At 44.7% G+C, this 20,664-nt stretch overlaps 1 protein-coding gene across 2 annotated transcripts in view; it reads right to left on the minus strand.

Moving 5' to 3' along the window:
* LOC129702667 (T-cell immunoreceptor with Ig and ITIM domains-like) overlaps positions 1–20,260 on the minus strand; it is a 39,854-nt gene extending 19,594 nt beyond the window's left edge. Inside the window, exon 1 of one of the 2 annotated variants that reach the window (XM_055644563.1) lies at positions 20,034–20,260. In XM_055644563.1, coding sequence (XP_055500538.1) covers positions 20,034–20,073 — 40 coding nt within the window. In that variant the 5' untranslated portion in view covers positions 20,074–20,260. The remainder of the gene's footprint in view (positions 1–20,033) is intronic. The other variant, XM_055644564.1, reaches the window with a different exon arrangement.
* Between the last annotated feature and the right edge of the window lie 404 nt (positions 20,261–20,664).

The following is a 20,664-nucleotide window of genomic DNA, read 5'->3' on the forward strand; positions in this document are numbered from 1 at the left end:
CTAGCTCTATCCTACACACAAGGGACAATTTACAGAAGCCAATTAACCTACAAATCTGCATGTCTTTGGAATGTGGGAGGACACTGGAGTACCCAGGGAAAACCCATGTGGTCACAAGGAGAATGTACAAACATTGTACAGACAGCACTCGAGGTCAGGATCGGATGTGGGTCTCTGGTGCTTTAACGCGGCAACTCTACCGCTGCACCACTGTGCTGCCCTGAATTGGCAAGGCACAGTGCAGTATCAGTATCTTGCTGATCAGGTTGGAGCTGGCTTCCTTGTGGCTTGTGGTGAGAGAGATCTCATCAGGTGTGAGTAGGTGTAAGATGCAGGCAATCAGTCATCACATGCAGCAAACATTTAGGTTGAAATTCCCATCATGCGCAGTTGCTAGTAATTCATTCCACACGCAGTGCGCGTCTTCAAGCTTCACGGTGCTTCATTGCAAATCTTACAAACTCCATTTTTACAGTAACTCAACTGGTCAGAAGGCACAGTGGTACAGCTGGTAGAGTTGCTGCCTCACAGCCTTCGAGACCCGGGTTCTATCCTGACCTTGGGTGTCGTCTGTGTAGAATTTGCGCATTCTCCCTGTGACTGCATGGGTTCCTCCGGGTACTCTGGTTTCCTCCCACATCCCAAAGACGTGTAGGTTTATTGGCCTCTGTAAATTTATCCTAATGTGTAAGGAGTGAATATGAAATTGGGATAATATGGAATGAGTGTGAATGGGGGATCGTTGGTCGGCGTGGACTCAGTGTGGACTTGGTCGGTGTGGACTCAGTGGGCCGAAGGGCCTGTTGCCATGCTGATTCTTTCTATCTTTAAATATATCAATAAATCAATTTCAATGATTCTCTGGAGAGTAGAGGATACAAAGTGCTGGAGTAACTCAGCGTGTCAGGCAGCATCTCTGAAGAACATGGATAGGTGATGTTTCAGGTCGAGACCTTCTTCAGACTGAAGAAAGGTCTTGCCTCGAAATGCCACCTATCCATGTTCTCCAGAGACACTGCCTAACACGCTGAGTTTACAGTCCCCAATTTAACTTGTATGGTTATTTAGCTTCATGAGGAGGTTTTTTACTGTTGTCACTTCTAGCCATGCTTGTTGTAATGACAGAATAGTAAGGGACATGGAGAGCCAGCAGAGTGTAATTGTTGCTTTGTGGCAGCTGTGTGATGCCAGTATGTTTAGTTTGTGATGTTGGTGCCGTGCAAAGCTCACAGACTGTCGATAGGTGTGAGTTGCTATGGTTACAGCTAGCACTTGCAAATGATGAATGCCAGTGTGTCCCTGCTACGATTATATTTTAACTGCCATCAGTGCAGTTGTTTTGTTTGCTCATTATTTCATGTTCATTGAACATTTGTGAATACCATTGGTTATAATATGCTTTCATTATCTGCATATTTTTACAAAACAGGTATTACAAGACTACAAATAATGGGCAGCATGGTGGCCCAGCGGTAGAGTTGCTGCTTCAAGCGCCAGAGACCCAGATTCGATTGTGACTATGGGTGCTGTCTGTACGGAGTTTTACATTCTCTCTGTGACTGCGTAGGTTTTCTCCGGGTATTTTGGTTTCCTCCCGCATGCTTAAGATGTCCAAGTTTGTAGGCTAATTGACTTGGTAAACTGTAATTGTAAATTGTCCCTCATGTCTAGGATAGTGTTTGTGTGCCCGGATCGGTGGTCAGCGCAGACTTGGTGGACCAAAGGGCCTGTTTCCACACCATATCTCTAAACCAGACTAAATTAAAAACTGAAATATACTGAGGGTAGACTGTTTATTAAAATATTAACAATATATTAACTTCCAATGTTGAAAATTGGGTGGATATCTAAACATGTTAAATCCATGTTTTTTGAGAATGTATTGCAATATAAATGATGTATTTACAGTAATGATGTATTCAAGAGAGAGTTAGATACAACTCTTAGGGCTAATGGAGTCAAGGGATATGGGGAGAAAGCAGGAACCGGATACTGATTTTGGATGATCTGCCATGATCATATTGAATGGCAATGCTGGCTCAAAGGGCCGAATGGCCTACGTCTGCACCTATTTTCTATGTTTCTAATATCACCTCAACTTTAAAAACCACAAGAATGTCTGTAATAATAAGTCAACTGTCTTTGATGGATAAATGCAATTTACTACTTTATTTTTTTTCTGATTGCACTTTCTTGGGCAGGAAAGATTTCTTTGGAAGAAGCAACCTTCACTTTTTTGTGAAAAGTTACCCCTCAGGTTTCTATTAAATATATTCCCCCCCCCCCCCCCCCCCCCCCCCCCCCCCCCCCCCCCCCCCCCCTTACCTTGAACCTATGCTAGAAAGATACATACATTGCAGCAGTCCTAACCTGTCCTATCGGTCTGAAGAAGGAACCCGATCCAAAACACCCCTATCCATTCCCTTCATGATTTTATACACCTCTGATCACCTCCTGTACTCCATAGAATATAGTCCTTGCCTGCCAAACCTCTGCCTATAGCTCAAGAGGACTTGGTCGAATGGTCTGTGCTCTATGATTCTATGACTCTTTCAGATTTCTTACATCGCACAACCTCTCATTTCGATTGGATCCTCAAAGGACGACAAGGATGCTTGACCCGCTTTTCAGTAGTCCTAAATCTGAGTATTTACTTTTCTTGAAATGGAACATATAAAAACAAATGTGGATAAATGATCCACAGAGGCAGACATGTACATATAAGAACATATTACTTGATCCGTCGGCTTCTTTTAACAATTAACTTTTGAGGATGCAATCAAAATGAGAATTTATGTGATAAAATAAATGTGATAGTCATAAGAGTTATTGAGTCAGTCATACAGCACAGAAACAGACCTTTCGACCCAACTCCTCCTGTGTTTAAGGCAGAGGTTGAGCAGGCTAGGACTATATTCCTTGGAGTGCAGGAGAACGTGGTGATCTCATTGAGGTGTGTAAAATCACGAGGGGAAAAGGTAGGGTAAATGTACTGAGTCTTTTACCCAGAGTAGGAGATTCAAAAATATAGGTTTAAGATGAGAGGGGAAAATTTTAATCGGAACCTGAAGGGCAACTTTTTCACAGAGGGTGGTTGGTATATGGGAGGACCTGCTGGAGGAGGTAGTTGAGGCAGGTACTATAACAACACTTAAAAGACATTTGGATAGGTACACGGATGGGAGATTTTTGGAGGGATATGGGCCAAGCGCTGGCAAGTAGGATTAGTGTAGGTGGGGCGTGATGGTTGGCCTGGACAAGTTAGGATGAAGGGGCTGGTTCCATGCTGTATGACTCCTCATTAGCCCATGTTTGGCCCATATCCATCTCATCTTTTCCTATCCATGTACCTGGCTGTGTCTTTTAAATGATGTTATTGCACCTGTCTCAACTATTTCCTCTGGCAGCTTGTTCCATATATGTACTACCACCCTGTGAGAAAAAGCTGCCCCTCAGGTTTCTACTATATCTTTCCCCTCTCACAAACATATGCCCTCTTGATTCCCCTACTCCTGGGGGAACGAGTCTATATATTCCCCTATTGATTTTATACACCTCTATAAGATCATCCTTCAGCCTCCTGCACTCCAAGGAATACAATCCTAGACTGTTCAACCACTCCCTATAGCTCAGGCCCTCGAGTCCTGGCTAAATCCATGCAATTCTTCTCTGCACTCCTTCCAGCAAAGGTATTTACAATGTTTTTCTTCCTTGTACTGAGACAGACAAATTTAAGCCATAAATTCCCCATTCCCTTATAAGGACGTGTTTATTTATTTTCTGGCACAAGGTGTATTATGAATCACGCAGAATTGAGAATTGCTAGTTTATATCTTCAAGGAGAATGTAGCAGACCACACGCAGCACTAGACACAAAATAGAACTGGTTGTTCAACTAGTGGAACATTGAACACCTATATGTGTACATGACATAGATGTATGCAACATCTCTTGAGAACTTGGATAGATGAGGTTTCGAGTTAGGATCCCTCTTCAGTGATGGGGGGACGGGGCGGGGGTGATGGGTAGAATGCTTGAAGAGAGGAGGCGCAGGACAAAGCGTGGCAGGTGAAGGGTGAAACGGGTGAGAGAGATTTGTTAGGCAGAAGATGGTCCATCCCCTCTTCTCTTCCAGCTACCTTCCTCCTCACCTTCAATCAGTCTGAAGAAGGGTCCCGACCCAAAATGTCACCTGTCCCTGTTCTCCAGAGATGCTGCCTGACCCTTTTTTACTTCACATGATCTATTGGTTACCGGGGGTTCCTGCATACTGATAAATGATGTATAGATCCACGTGTGGTTCACACCACTAGGTTGGGAAGAAGATGGAAGAGTGACAGCTGCCATGTTACAACATTGGGTCATTGAGCCTCAATTTTTGCCCAGAAACATATGAAAGAAGATTTTATTTTTGTCCTGGTTTGTTTTGGTGGTTTTAAAGGCTATACTCGTCTTCAGAAAAGCTAGTTCAAAAAAAATCTGTAATTTAGAGATTTTCTGAAAATGAAGCACAATATTTGACTTCCGAAAAATTCCAAACAAGTTCATTAAATTGCAACGATTTAAACTTTAGAATTCTATGACTCATGCTATGCCAATAGTAATCTGCACAATATAATTTTAATTAGTTGGCAAAATTAGTACTTTTTTGCAGATGGTTGTATCATGGCTCGGGCTGTTGCAAACTTGCCTGTTTGCAGTATATTCAAATTATATTTCCAGGAAGTTGTGGAGTGGGTTCCATATGGGAAAATTGGGACAGGAAACAAAAAGACTGTGCTATGGATCACTATTCAGGTTATTCTGGACAGAGCACAAAACCATGGACATAGAGGAGCATAATTAGCATTGTGAAAAATTACGGTGTTCGGATTTAGAGCATTGTGTTCATTATTGTGTTCAACTTTGGGCACCTTGTTATTGGAAACATGTTTTCAAGCTGGAAAGAGTGTAGAGAAGATTTATGAAAATGTTGCCAGGACTCGAGGGCCTGAGCTATAGGGAGAGGTTGAGCAGGCTAGGACTCTATTGCTTGGAGTGCAGGAGGATGAGATGTGATCTATTCAGAGGTGTACAAAATCATGAGAGGAATACATTGGGTAAACTCACAGAGTCTCGCCCAGCGTAGGGGAATTGAGAACCAGTGGACACAGGTTTAAGATGAAGGGAGCTTGAGGGGTAACTTTGATGGGTGCAAGGAACGAGCTGCTGGGCAAGGTAGTTGAGGCAGGTACTATCACAACATTTAAGAAACATTTAGTCAGGTACATGGATAGGACAGGTTTAGAGGGATATGAGTCAAGCACAGGCAGGTGGGACTAGTGTAGATGGAACATATTGGTTGGCGTGGGCAAGTTCGGGCGAAGGGCCTGTTTCCACACTGTATAACTCTATGATTAATTACAGGGATATATTATACCCCTAAATCAGTGGTGGCAAGTGTAAATTCACAGCAATTGACGTTGTGGTTAGAAAAAACTTTCTTCACCCATAAATAAAACAGAGCATTTGCTGATAGTTATCTTAATATATCATCTCCATAAAATGTGTTGCGAGGAAGGGAGCAGCAAGGCTCCTTCAGTCTGTAATCAGACTTTTTCTTGCCTTGGTGCTACCTTTTCAAAATCGATCCTTGTTTTCAAATGCTTCATTCATACATAGCATCAGTAAAATTGCTTTCCAGCATTTTCAAATGCAATTAACTATGCAAAAAAAATACTACTTCAGTTATATTCATTGCTGAAGATTCTCTAATTTACAGTGATATCCTAGCTAATTTCTTGATCTTTCATTCATAGGTGGGCATCTGGGAGAATATAGGAAATTATATTTAAGTGGCAATGAAATAATTGAGAAATTTCCAGCTCTATAAAGCAAGCTCAGGGAGAAGCAACAATCCACATTCCACCGCGTCCAATTGATTCTTCTGTGGCAAGGAATATCAGAGATGGTGCAAAAGAGCTGCTGATTCACTTGCAGCCTATTGTGTCCCTCTGCCAATGAACCATTCCTTCTCCGCAAACACAAAGAGAAGTGGCAGGGAATGAAAGCACAGATTTATCCTCAATTCAGAAGGGAATATTATTAATCTGATAGGCAATATAATCCCAAATGGCATACAAACAAGATAGTGTCTGTGCATAATCACATACCACTGAGACTTCCTCCATTCCACTGTTTTATTCTTTCAATTTACAGGTAATGTAATCTCTCTGTTGTTTAAAGACACTACATGATTTCATGAAATGCTAATCCAGAAGGCCTACTTAGAATTTTATATCAAGCTAACTGCCTATAATATAAATGAACAGATGAGATTAAATAGGGACCATTACATAACTTTGAAACAATAAATAAAAGTACATAATTTATGTAATCCTATGCCACTCTTTCTACAAGGTCCATCCAACTTAATTGTTAGGTTCTTGTGAGCCAAAATGCACTTTATGTTGCACTATTCATTATTCCCTTTAGCTTGTATCTGTACACTGTGGACAGCTTGCTTGTAGTCATGTATTGTCTTTCTGCTGATTGCATAGCACGCAACAGAAAAGCTTTTCACTGTACCTTTGTACAATTGACAACAAACTAAACTAAACAACTACATTTGCTCCACTTCTCCTTGGCCTGTGTAGATCTGGGATAGGCTGGGACTCTAAAGCATTGGCTAAGGATTTCACTTTGAAAATGGGTTGGTCATTTCCATGCTGTAATGGAAGAGCAAAAGGTAATGTAATATTAATTAGGACACAAATATGTGTGGCTTTGTAGGTTAGTTGGACTCTATAAATTGCCCCTAGCATGTGGGAAGTGGAAAAGTGGGATAACATAGAACTAGTGTGAACGGGTGATCAGTGGTCGGCGTGGATTCGGTAGACCAAATGGCACTTTGTGTCTTTCTCTGGTATAAACCAGCATATGCGGTTCTTTACATAGGCACAAAGTGCTGGAGAAACTCAGTGGGTCAGAAAGCATCTCTGGAGAAAAAGGTTGGGTGATATTTCAGGCCGGAACCCTTCTGCAGCTTCTTGTTAAGGCATACTCTGATTGTCTGCTCATCTTGTTTGATCGTGCGGTGTGAGAAAGATGGACCTGTGGGCGTCAGGTTTGGCAATGTGCCTGTCCTGGCTCAAAAGCTGGGTGTATACGCAAGCTGTAAGATGTGACACCTGTAGTGCATGCCAGTGAGGTGAAGCATTTGTGTGTGCATATATGTGTGTGTGTGTATATATATTCTATGGTATATGGACACACTGATCTGTTCTGTATTTATGCCTACTATATTCTGTTGTGCTGCAGCAAGCATGAATTTCATTGTCCTATCTGGGGCACATGACAATAAACTCTCTTGACTTGACTTGACTTCTTGCAGTCAGGTGAGCATTTGGGTTGTAATGTATTGAGCAGTGTGTGAAGCTAATGTTGAATTTGGAGCAGTAGATGCCACACGGTATGATGAGTGATGAGAATGTGGGTCTGACAGGCCCACACTCCCACACACTACTGCAGGTCTCACACACAGCTTCCACATGCTCTCAGCCTTTGAATCAAAACAGCCACATTACCCAACCTGATGCCCACTGATTCCTCTACCTCACATCGCACTTCCACCTTATCCTCTAATTGGTTCAACATGATAGTTTAGTTTTCTTTTAATTTAGTTTAGTTTAATGTCACACGTGCCAAGGTACAATGAAAACCACTTCTGTTGCGTGCTATGCAGTCAGTGGAAAGACTATACATGATTACAATCAAGTCACACACAGCATACAGATACGGTATAAGGGCATAATTGTTAGTGCAAGATAAAGACCAGTGAAGTCCAATTAAAGATGTTAGCATATGCTTGTGGAGATAGAACATTTTGCACCACCACATCCAGATCTTGAGAGTAGAGGCCATCTCTGGTCCCTTATCGCTTTCCTTTATGTGTATGTGCATCTGCAGAATTTCACTGGAATGGAGGCTTTACAGAAGACGGGCAAATGGGACAATTGTCCTATATCCATAGAGGGACCAGTGAGGCAGCACGGAGGCACAGCCGTAGAGTTGCTGCCTTACAGCACCAGAGACCTGGCTTCAATCCTGACTACGGGTGCTGTCTGCACGGAGTTTCTACGTTGATTTGATTTGATTTGATTCAATTTATTGTCATTGCAGTTTTCAGTGCAACAAAATGATTTAGCCTGCAGTCATAACATAGAATAAATAACAAACACTCAATGCAGTTTAAAGTCCCAAAGGAATTGTCTCTTTCCTCCTTGCTCTCCCTCTGCGCTGAGGGAACCCAAGCCTCCGATGTTGCGACCCCGCCGGGTGATGGTAGGTAAGTCCCGCGGCTGAAGACGTGCTCCGCAAACGGGCTGGTTCAAACTCCGCGGCTCGGGGCGGTCGAAGCTGCCGCCTTCCAGTCCAGCGGACGCAGCTGTAGTTGCGGGAGCGCCGGAAAAACAGGTCACCACCTGTGACCTGCGAGCTCCCGATGACGTCGTCCACTGGCCCGCGGCCGAGCCTCCGAGGCTCCAAAGTTGGGTCGGAAGTTGGGTTGCCCCGCAACCACAGCCCTGAAGTCCTGGCTCTGCCTCTGCAGCCTCGAGGTCGGTCGCAGTTGGAGGCCGCCAGCTCCGCGATAGGCCTCAGCGCGGACGGTCACGGAGACGGGGGATACGGCAAGAAAGGTCGCGTCTCCCCCGAAGGAAGAGTCAAAAAATATGTTACACCCACCCCCCACACATACACAACTAAATAAACCAAAATAAACTGCAACAACGGGACAAAAGAAAACAAAAAACATTAAAGACAAACGGACTGCAGGCGAGCCGCAGCTGCAAGGCAGCGCCACCACTTCCGGAATCTGAGTGGGTTTTCTCCAGGTGTTCTAGTTTCCTCACACACTCCAAAGATGTGCTCGTTTGTAGGTTAATTAGCTGTGGTAAAAATTGTAAATTGTCCCTATTGTGTGTAGGATGGTGTTAGTGTACGGGGATCGCAGGTTAGCGCGGACTCGGTGGGCTAAAGGGCCTGTTTCTGCGCTGTATCTCAAAACTAAACAAGAGCTAATAATTAGCCCCTTAAATTTTTATTCCCTGATTTGCATTTGAGTCCTTCAATCTAATTTGTCGATCAAAGATAGATACAAAGTGCAGGAATAACTCAGCGGGTCAGGCAGCATCTCTGGGGGAAAAAGTGCTGGAACAACTTAGAGGGTCAGGCAGCATCTCTGGGGAAAAAGAATGGGTGACCTTACAGGGTTGGGCTGGAGGAAAAGTTTAAACTAGCATCTGCAGTTCCTTGTTTCTATAATTTTTCGATCAGCTAGCTTTGAGAGCCTACAGTTGTTTGATGCTGAAAGCCCCAACTAATGGAACATTGGAAAAAGTGTCTGCTGAGCTTTAATGGTCAAGTTCCTGTTCTCTCATCCCACATCTAAAACTCCCATCCTTTGTTATTGCAGATTCCTGTCATGCTAAAGTGTTGGTCATAGCACGATGCTTCTATCAAAATGAAACTAGAATTAATTTCCTGCACCTCATCCTCTGAAATGGAGCAGATCATGTAGTTAATATCTTTGGAGCATAAAGGATCTGGAAGGGATGGTGATAAAAGTGTTCCGGATCATTGGGGCGGCACTGTGCCACTGCAGTAGTGTTGTTGCCTTACAGCGCCAGAGACACGGGTTCATTCATGATGACGGGTGCTGTCAGTATGGAGTTTGCACGTTCTCACTATGATCCGATTTCCTCCCACACTCCAAAGACATACAGGTTTGTCGATTTAAGGGCCTGTCCCACTTGAGCGTTATTTGCTCGTCATTTACACAACATCATTTATGCGTCACGACGCACGACGCAACATCATTTTTGCGTGACGCTTGCGTCGTGGCGAGTGCATGGCGTGCATCACGCGTGCATGGCACGTGGTGAGATGTGGTGGCATGGTGGCATTTGGGAATCACAAAATCTTCACGTGCTACCTGCGTGACGCGCAGTCTATAGTAAGTCATAACTGGATTTAATCGGCTCTCATTAACATATGACATAGGATCTGGAAGTGCAAAATTTAACTTTAAGCAAGATGATACATAGGAGAAGTGTGCAGAAACAAATTTACTGATAAAGTACATGAATCATAGATCATAAACATGGAACTGTACAGCACAGGATCAGGCCCTTCAGCACACAGTGTCTGTACTGAACATGATGCTAAGATAAACTAATCTCATCTACTTGCACATGATTCATATCTCTCAATTACCTGTGTATTCATGTGCCTGTGTAAAAACTTCTTAAACACCACTATTGTATCTGCCTCCACCACCACCTCTGGCACCCACCACTCTCGATGCAAGAAATTCTGTCCTCAGCTCATCTCTATACTTATCAAAACTCTGATCTTGGATGTGTTTTTATTTGTGTGATGTTCGTGTGCGTTTCACATCTCCTCGAAAACATATCGTGCTAATGGTGAAGTTTTTACATATTCCGACAGAGATTTATGCCATGATGTCAAAAATTGCCTTGTCTGAAAATTTCATGCATTATTTCTCGAGTTATTTATGAAAATGTTCACAAATCGCAATGAAACGCTGATGACATCACAATGGATCTGACTGCCTGCCTCTGCTCGCGCTGCAAGTGACATCACCCCTGTTATGTCTTCTGTACCTCTTGGGTTCTTAACATTCATTTCTTTAAATTTGTCACTTAGCGTTTTTAAACTGCTGCTCAGGTCATGCTGCGCGCTCCGCTGGGCTCCTTGAAGTTCTAGAACTTGGCGGCGATCATTATTGCTGCGTGGGTGCGGGGCAGCGCAATGGGAAGGTGATCGTGGCGGCCATTACTTCCTCTGGGAGAGGCCTCCATCGATCACAGGGACTCGGGGAATCGTGACGCCTTTTCCTCGCTGGTAATCCCGATCCCATCTGGCGAACTCTGGCCGTCACGGGGGACAACCTCCTCTCCGTCTCCCCCGCCCAATCGTCTGTCACGCGGGTGGGTAGGTTTCCCCTCACGGAAGCCACAATCGGTCGGCCCTCCACTGCATGGAGAGTGGTCTCGCCCGCCCGAGGTCTCCCTTGAGTCCACGTCTGCCCGCAGCCACCCTCGGGTCGACAATCGCCCGCGGCCTAGCTCGGGCTCGGCGCCTGGTGGGGTCGCTGCTGCTCTACAACCTGGGTAGGTGCTGCCTCTACTCCCTCCCCCACTCACTACCCCATCACACTCCCCTCTCTACTCCCTCCCCCTCCCTCCCTACCCCCTCACTCTCCTAATCTCTACCCCCTCCCCCTCTCTACCCCCTCACTCTCTACCCCCTCCCTCACTACCCCCCCTCACACTCCCTCTCTACTCCCTCCCCCCCCCTCTACCCCCCCCTCCCCTCGCACTCCCCCCCTCTACCTCTCCCTCTCTACGCCCTCCCTCTCTACCCCCTCCCTTTCTGCTCCCCTCCTTTTCTGACTCCCTCCCTTTCTGACCCCCCCCCCTCCCTTTATGACCCCCCCCTCCCTTTATGACCCCCCCCTCCCTTTATGACCCCCATCCTTTTTCTGATCCCCCCCCTCTCTCCCCCCCCCTCTCCCTCCCTCTCTCTCAGCCCCCCCCTCCCTCACTGCCCCCCTCCCTCTCTGCCCCCCTCCATCTCTCCCTCCCTCCCTCTCTGCCTCCCCCTCCCTCTCTGCCCCCCCCCCCCCCCCTCTCTGGTGGAGTATTGTGTTCGGGCACTCTCTCGACCTTCTAACCAGCCCTCCCCTGTGACGCTGCGCACCCCCACCCCTCGATCACTACCCCCTCTCTCTCCCCTCTCTACCCTCATCCCCCTCCTTCTCTACCCTCCCTCACTCCCTCACCCTCTCCTTCTCTACCCCCCCCTTTCTAGCAGTGCCTGTGCAGTTGGGGGTTATGCGTGAGTGGATAGGGCGGGGAATGGGGTAAATGGAGCGAATGAATAATATTAATATAATATCAGGGCACAGGTTAGTGTGTGTGTGTGTGCGTGTGCGTGCGCGTGGTTAGCGTGTGTATGACGCCGAAGGCCGCCCCCACCCTCGCAACCGCCCGTTGAGGGCACGGGCCCAACGGGTCCCATATGGTCTAGTCTCTTCTAAATTTGACCCCTCTCACATTAAATGACGTTTAGTCTTTGACATTTCCACCTTGAGGAAAGGTACTGTTTCCTCTACCTATGCCTCTCAATTTTATATATGCTAACATATATCCCTTCAACCTCTGGTTGACCTGATCTGAGAGTAGTTAGGATCCAGAGTCCATTGTCATTTAGGATGATGGAAGCTGAATCAACCAGTCTTTAAATAGGGAGACTCATAGGGTGTGGAAAAAAAAGTTGGGGGCAACTTTAACATACAGAGGGATGGTGGGCATTTGGAACGAGCTGTCAGAGGAGGTAGTTGAGGCTGGTACTATCACAGCATTTAAAAGTCATTTGGACAGGTACTTGGATAGGAAATGTTTATAGGGATATGGGCTAAACGTGGGTAAATTGAACTAGTTTAGATCAGGCATCTTGATTGGTATAGATGCGTTGAGTTGAAGGGTCTAGTTCCGTGCAGTATGCCTATATAATAGTAAGATTAAACGAGAACTTACCAGTTTGAAGTTTGATCTGTATATTATGAGGAGGAACGTTGAGGGAATACGTGAAGAACCCGCTTCCAACGCATGCGTGTCATTCTTCAAAGCAGCGGTGTGAGGTCACAGAAACCTATAATGACCTAACATAGTAAGATTATCAAAGAGATACCAGTTTTTGATATGATCATAGGAGGGTGGGAGCGGAGGGCACGTATTCCCTCAACGTTCCTCCTCATAAAATACAGATCAAACTTCAAACTGGTAAGTTCTCGTTTAATCTTACTATTTTACTTCGGAGTCACGTGAGTGACTACGTGAAGATTTCAAAGCTCTGTGACCTCATGCCGTGGAACGAGTCAATGCTTCACAACTGCCTTGGGTATTGGGAGAGAGCATCATTAGTAATTTTTATACAAAGAGTTGTGTGGTATAACGAAAAAATAAATTTATTAATTGAAAATCATAGCCCTGTAACCTTTCGGGCAAATTATATTGTTGAACGTAAAATGGTTTCCGAACACGATGATGGCTCCAAAACTGGTTTATTATAAAACCTTTGAAAAGTCCTTTCGGATGACCATCCTGCCATTCTGAGGATTTGGTCTGTGGGTACCTCTAGAATTTTTGCTGCGGATGTTGCTGCAGCCGTGGTGGAATGAGATTTAAAAACATTAGTGTCTATTCCTGCCATCTTTAGGACATATTTGAGCCACCTTGATATAGTTTGGGTCGTGACCCTTTTGTGCGGTTTCTTGTAAGAGATTAACAACGCCATTTCCTGACCTCGAATGCTCTTAGTATATTCTATGTATAATTGGATGTGTCTTGCTATACACAGTCGTTCGTCATATGGATATGCCATAAATTCAATCACTTGACCCGATGAACCTGGTCTGTTTTGTTTTATTAAATCCTGTATGACAAACACCAGTTTTTCGGGTGAGATGATCAGGGAGTCCAGGCTCAGTTTGCTTAATGACTGGACTCGTTGTGCGGTAACTAACGCCATGAGCATAACCATCTTCATGGTCCGTTTCTGAAGTGACAATGCTGTTATGGGCGACCAGCTCCTCAGCATGTTTAGAACGACACCCACCTCCCAGATTTTGGAGTACCTGGTTTTAGGGGGATTTGCATTGAATATGCCCCTCATGAGTTTTGTTACCAGGGGGTGTGTTCCCACCGTGTGCCGCTCCGTTCCTTGTGATAGGTAATTGGAGAGTGCACTTCTGGCACTATTGATGGCACTGTAGCCCAATCGATTATCATAATGGAGGCTTGTTAAAATTCCAATACGGCCGGAATGTTCTTGGCCTTTTGGTCGAGGTTGTTGTCCAAGCAGTATATGCCCCATTTCTTGATGCTTCCCATGTCCAAGGTACTGCTTCCGTGTTGACAGTCTTTGTGCAGATGAGATGAGATTCATCGTCCTGTCTGACAGCCCCATGCCGTGTAGTGGGTCTTTCAGACTCTACAAATCAACAAATCCTTAGTTTTATGGCATGGATGACTGCCCCCAGTCACTGGATGAATTAATAAATTCGGCTATGTCCATAAGGGAACATGGTTCTAACACCATCCCCTGTATGACCGAATACCACGGTTGAGTAGGCCAGATACTATGAGAATCCCAGATGCCGAGTCTTGTTGAATTTTCCTTAGTACCCGATTGATGAGGCAGAACGGGGGAAATACATCACCCTATGGCTTTGTTTACGTAACAATGCCAAGCTGGTTTTAGAATTTTAGTAAATCTTCTGGGGGCTGATGTTTGCCCCTTTGGTAAAGCTCTATATTGCCAAAGGTCCCCCCATCCAGTTAAATTTCAAATACCGTCTGTGATCCCCTCTGATGGGTACTGTATAGTATGCATCTTTTGAGTCAATGCCTGTCATATAGAAAACCCAGCTGACACTAATTCTTAGCAGTAATCCATCTTAAAATGAACATATTGAACGAATGTGTTTAGGGTTGAAAGGTCAATGATAATCCTGCAACCCCCATCTTTTTTATTTTTAATAAATATGTTTGATACAAATTCTAATTTTTCATGAATAGTATGCTCAATCACACCTTTTGTGTACAATCTTTGTAGCACCATGTGGGCTTTAGATTGTTCGGTTTTTGTAAGGACAAAATGCCTTTCTGGTGTATGTTGTACTGGGGGGTTATTGGGATAAGTAAATTCTATCAGATAACCCTGAATACTGCTTAGAATATATGAGTCTGTAGTGATTTTACACCATTCATAACTGTAGTATTGCAACCTCCCCCCCCCCACCGTCGTGGGTCCCTTTTTTACAGAAGAACCACACCCACCTACCTCCATGGTTACTGGTGGTTGTGTTATTTCCTTGGTTTTTTGAAAAGGGGGGTTCTGGTTTGATATCTCTTGTTCGGGGTTGTGTGGGAGGTTGAGGCTTCCGCATCTTCCAGGGTGGCCGTCCCTGGCCATACCCTAAAAAAGGCTGCTGCGGGTAATATTGATTTCTGGCACTGCCACTGGTATGAGCCACATTTTATGGTCTTGCATGTGGCTGGTATCGTGCTCCAAAATAGGCCTTTGCGCTGGCCTTGATGAGCCCCAGTGTCTTGGCTTCGTCATCCAGTTTTTGACTTGTGCGGTCAAGTCTTGTCCAAACAAAAGGGTTGAGGTATTTGCGGTTCTTTGTTTGCAAATGGTAGCATATTAGGGGTCCAGTGCTGGCTGAATGGCAGCCTTCCGCATGTAGTTCAGCTCATATTGCACATTGCAAAACAGAGCTAGTGCGTCTTGATGGTCTTTGGTTAGCTCTGTTTTGTCCAGGGTGCGGGTGTATGCTGTGATCCCTGCCGTCAGTCCCTTTAAGGTTTTCTGGATCTTGAGGTCCTGGTTCCTGATGTTCCTCCCCATATGCTGCCAAATGCATTGGTTTACACTGGGCACCTGTAATGCCTCACAGTTGCCAGGTGGCAGATGTCTGGCCAGTCTCTGTAAATATTTCTTGTTGGAGTTTGTGGCCAGACATATAGTTAATACTATTGCCATCCTGGGATCCAAGTCTACCCCTGTTTGACTTGGTTTAAAGTAATCAGCCACCATGTCCAGCAGAGTCCCTGCTGTTTTAGGATCATGGGACGCTGTATTACCAGGCTCTGGCCCATCAGGGTCCTGCCTACTCTTTTTTATAGAGTTAGAGATCTCTAGGGGTCCCGCACGGGGTACCCATGTGGGACTTACCTCCTGCCCACTGTGGCTAGTCTCCACATCCATGTGACTGCCACTGTGAAGGAGCTCCTTTTTCCCCCCGCTGTTTCCGTCCCCCGTGCACACGGGCACTGGTTTGCGGGTTTTCCTCGCCCCACCGCTGACCGCACCGGTCTTGTATGTAGGTCCACCTCTCCACACGGTCCCGGTACTCACAGGCACCTGTGCTGGCTGCTGTCATGCTGCAGCCACTTGTACCGGCTTCCTCCAGCGTGGGCTAGCGGGTCCACGCCGTCTCCGCACTTCCAGCGCCCTGGACCCATCTAATACTTTAACCAAAAGATTAACAAACAGATTTTTATGAAAAAAACCCTATTTTTAGGTCTACACCATTTTCCCACATACCTATAATAAGGGTCATAGTAACATAGAAAAAATTAGGTGCAGGAGCAGGCCATTCAGCCCCTCGAGCCTGCACCGCCACTCAATTCAATGGGGTCCGTGGGGTTGTACCCGATTCGTCGGGATTTTGCTGTGTAGCCGGTCAAAGCCGGCTCCAACGCTCTCAGCGCTCCTGGCTGCTCGTTTATCTCAGACCGCTGGGACCGACCCCGGTACTCACGGTCCTGGTCCCTCGCGGTCGTTGCAGCCGGTCAACCCCACTCCAATGTCCTCAGTTCTGTGAGCCTCGGCGCTGGCCGCTAGCGCTGCTCCAAGCCAGACTCGCTTGAGACTGGCATACTTTGTACTTGCGTCTTTGCTTTGCTGCCCGCCCGGCCGAGAAGTGAATTTTTCCCCCCGGTGCGGGAGCGAAGTCGGGCACAGGTGTTTCCTCTTCGGAAATCGGTGTGCCGTTGCTGCTGCTGCCGGCTGCCCGCACTCCGCGGTTCTCCCCCGCCAGCTTTCTGCAGCCTTCATGGATCCGGTCCATGTCTCCACCTAAAAGGTAAGTGGAAGGAACGCAGAGTCTCTTACCTGCTGACCCCGACTTTCAAATTCTCCCGCTGGTGAACGTCGTTCCCCCTGTGTGACTCGTTGCAATGCGTGTAGCGCATGCATTGGAAGCGGGTTCTTCACGTAGTCACTCACGTGACTCCGAAGTAAAATTCCATATGAAGTATGGACTAGTAGTTTAGTGAAACACTGACTGTTAAGATTTATCTGATGTTGTGTGCATGTACATAATGTATTTGGACATACCTGTCTGAATACTTTATATTCAATTCAATGTATACAACGAGATGCTGATGTTGGAGGTTTAATACATATATCTCAGCCACAAAGTCATTTCTCTTAAGTTTTAATTTCTATTGAAAACCGCAGATATCTCTAATAATTTATATCTATATATACCTTGGAGATTATTTCCATTTAGTAATAAAATACTCTCTATAGTAGTGCTGGCGTTGCCTTATGTCTCTGAAATTCACTCCATGGGCAGATATTACCTGCACTTAACAGATGCTTAAATACAAATCTCTTCAAATTAATATTACATAATTCATTGGGCTCGTATATTGTAGTAGTGCACTTTAGCCCCAGCAAGTTGAAATTTAAGAGGTTGTGGAGTTCATTTGTTATCTTGTGTAGTAGATATCCGCAACTCCGTGGTAAACGGCACATAATCCTCCAACATTTTTGCCACCTCCAACGGGATCCCACTACTAGCCACATCTTCCCATCTTCACACCTTTCTACTTTATGCAGGGACCGTTCCCTCCGCAATTCCCTGGTCAACTCGTCCCTTCCCACACAAACCACTCCCTCCCCAGGTACTTTCCTCTACAACCGCAGGAGATGCAACACCTGTGCTTTTACCTCCCCCGTCGACTCCGTCCAAGGACACCGACAATCTTTTCAGGTGTGGCAGAGGTTCACTTGCACCTCCTCCAACCTCATCTACTGTATCCGCTGTTCCAGGTGTCGATTCCTGTATATCGGCGAGATCAAGCGGAGGCTCGGCGATCATTTCACTGCACACCTCCACTCATTCCGCCTAAACATACCCGATCTCCCGGTTGCTCAGCACTTTAACTCCCCCTCCCATTCCCAATCTGACCTTTCTGTCCTATGCCCCCTCCATTGTCAGAGTGGGGCCCAGCGTGAATTGGAGGAACAGCACCTCATATTTCGCTTGGGTAGTTTACACCCCAGCGGTATGAACATTGACTTCTCTAACTTCAAGTAGCTTTTTCTTTTCCACTCTCTCCATCCCCTCCCCCTTCACAGTTCTCCCACCAGTCGTACTGTCTCCAACTACATTCTATCTCTGTCCCGCCCAGTGCCCTGACATGTCTGAAGAAGGGTCTCGACCCGAAACGTCACCCATTCCTTCTCTCCTGAGATGCTGCCTGTTCTGCTGAGTTACTCCAACATTTTGCGTCTATCCTCAGTGTAAACCAGCATCAGCAGCTCCTTCCTACACAAATGGTAGACACAAAGTCTTCAATGCAGATCTTGTAGTTAACACCATAACATGTTACTCAAACCTTTTGTTCCACACAAACTAACCTGCTCACAGACCCTAGTTAAGATCACCTAAAAATAAGACACACTAAAATCATTACAGTATAGAAGGAGGCCATTCAACCCGACGTGCTGGTCTGGCCTTTTGTTGAAATACTCCATTCGTCTTATAGCTTTTTGTTCCCATTTTCCCTTTTATCCATTTATGCATTTACCCAATCCCTTTGTGATGGAATTTGCTTCCACCACCTCTCTGTTCATTTCTTTCCAGATCAGAACTACTGCTGCATGCAAAATATTTTATCTTTTGTCTCTTGTGTTCTTTTACCAATCAATTTAAATCTCTGTTAAGATTTAAATCTTTTTTCCATAAAACCAGATTGACCTTCCATCTCCTATTTAGACTCTTAATAAATCTGAATGCCTAAATAAGGTTTGCTCTCAACCTTCTTTGGCTTAAAGGGAGCAACCCCATTTCCTCTAAACTATCCACATAACTGTAATCTCTCATATCCAGTCCTTCCTTTGTGACAATGTGCACCCTAAAAAAGTTAAACATTAAATTGATATGCAGCAGTCAGCTTGAACCATTATATGCGAACTTGCACCTTCTTATAACCATATAACCATATAACAATTACTGCACGGAAACAAGCCATCTCGGCCCTTCTAGTCCATGCCGAACATTTATTCTCCCCTAGTCCCATCTACCTGCACTCAGACCATAACCCTCCATTCCTTTCCCGTCCAATTTATTTTTATATGATAAAATTGAACCTGCCTCCACCACTTCCACTGGAAGTTCTTGTCTAAAAGAAAATGCTGCTCATTTCTAATAAATCTTCAGTGTGTCCTCCTCAAGATTTCACAACTGGCCTGTTGTTCCATGCTCAGAAATTGACATACTGTTCCAGTTAGGTATAGCCAGTATTTTATAATGGGTTCAAAAATTACTATTTTCAGAGACTGATCATATAATACTCCAGTCGTTTTTTAAAAACTGCATTTAAACAACATCCACAGATCTGTAATCCTTCATATCCAGTCCTTCCTTTGTGACGGTATGCACCCCAAATAAGTTAAAAACTAAATTAAAAGAGTCCAAGATGCACAGCTCATTGAAACAGACCCTTTGGCCTAACTTGCCAACACCCACCACCCCTTGTGTAAAAATGTTACCTCTCAGATTCCTATTAAATCTTTCCCCCTTCACCTTAAACCCATGTCCTCTGGTTCTCCATTCCCCTACTCTGAGCACGAGACTCTGTGCGTTTACCCGATCTATTTCTCTCACAAACAGCAATTAATAGCGCAGCTTGAACTATTATGTGCGTACAATATCTGTGCTTTAAAATACGTCTGTTTTTAAATGTTATGGTCTTTCTTTCTGTGCAGAAGATACATGTTACGATGAAGTGAAGGGACACAAAAATTGAACAATTTGATTGATCAAACTAAGTAAAATTTTCTCCTGGTCTGCACTATGACCAGGCCTATTTTATCCATTGTACTTAACGATTCAGTCACTTTTTTGCTAGTGCGTTGCGCTACACTGGACTGTTTACACCTCCAACCCTCTAAAAAAATCTTTGCTCTGTAAACCAACTTACCTTGGTACTTGTGTCTATAATAGACTTAAATCTAAACCTAAACTTGACCTCACGTTTCCCTATTAGTTTCAGTCCAGGACACTTTTATTTTGACCCTGTTTACACACATTGTCTCTCTATTTGTATGAAGTGACTCCATTGTCGATTTAAATAAAAGTTCCAGAATAATAAAGACGGACCTACCAGACACAATCAGCAGGCAGACAAAAGCTGCTCTTATCATGATGTTTCGTGGGATAGCTGTCTTAGAATTCCACTGACAGAAAATAGCTGACTTAGACGGCTAAATAATTAAATCAATGGCAGTAACAGGAAGCACCTGTTGAAAAGGAAACCACAGTCTTACATATTCTGACTGGTTAATGTATCCCAAACATAACATTTGCATTGGTTCATTCTAAAATCTTAGATTATTAACTCAACTCACATGTTGATGCCAAGCTTATTATTTGTTCTAAATCATAAGTTATGGTTAATTGATCTCATTTAATATTACTTAATTAATAATTTAATTACTATTTTTTTTTAACTCTTCTTTAAATATCTTAAAGTACTTCTGCTCTTGAGAGTTTTGATCTTGATCACTAACCTGCCACAAAGTGAATACATGTGAATATTGGAAAATGTGATTTGTGTTTCCTGTGCAACTTTTAAATTTCCCTACAAATACTTCAATATCCTTATAAATAGTTCATCTTACTGCACCTGCTGTGGATGGATTTAACTGAGCATTTACCCAATCTATTCCTCTCATGATGTTATTCACTTCTCATCCTCCTGTGCTCCAAGGAATATCTTCTCACCTTTACCACGA

Source organism: Leucoraja erinacea, chromosome 13 (assembly GCF_028641065.1).
Source record: "Leucoraja erinacea ecotype New England chromosome 13, Leri_hhj_1, whole genome shotgun sequence".
In the NCBI taxonomy this organism is placed as follows: Eukaryota; Metazoa; Chordata; class Chondrichthyes; order Rajiformes; family Rajidae; genus Leucoraja; species Leucoraja erinaceus.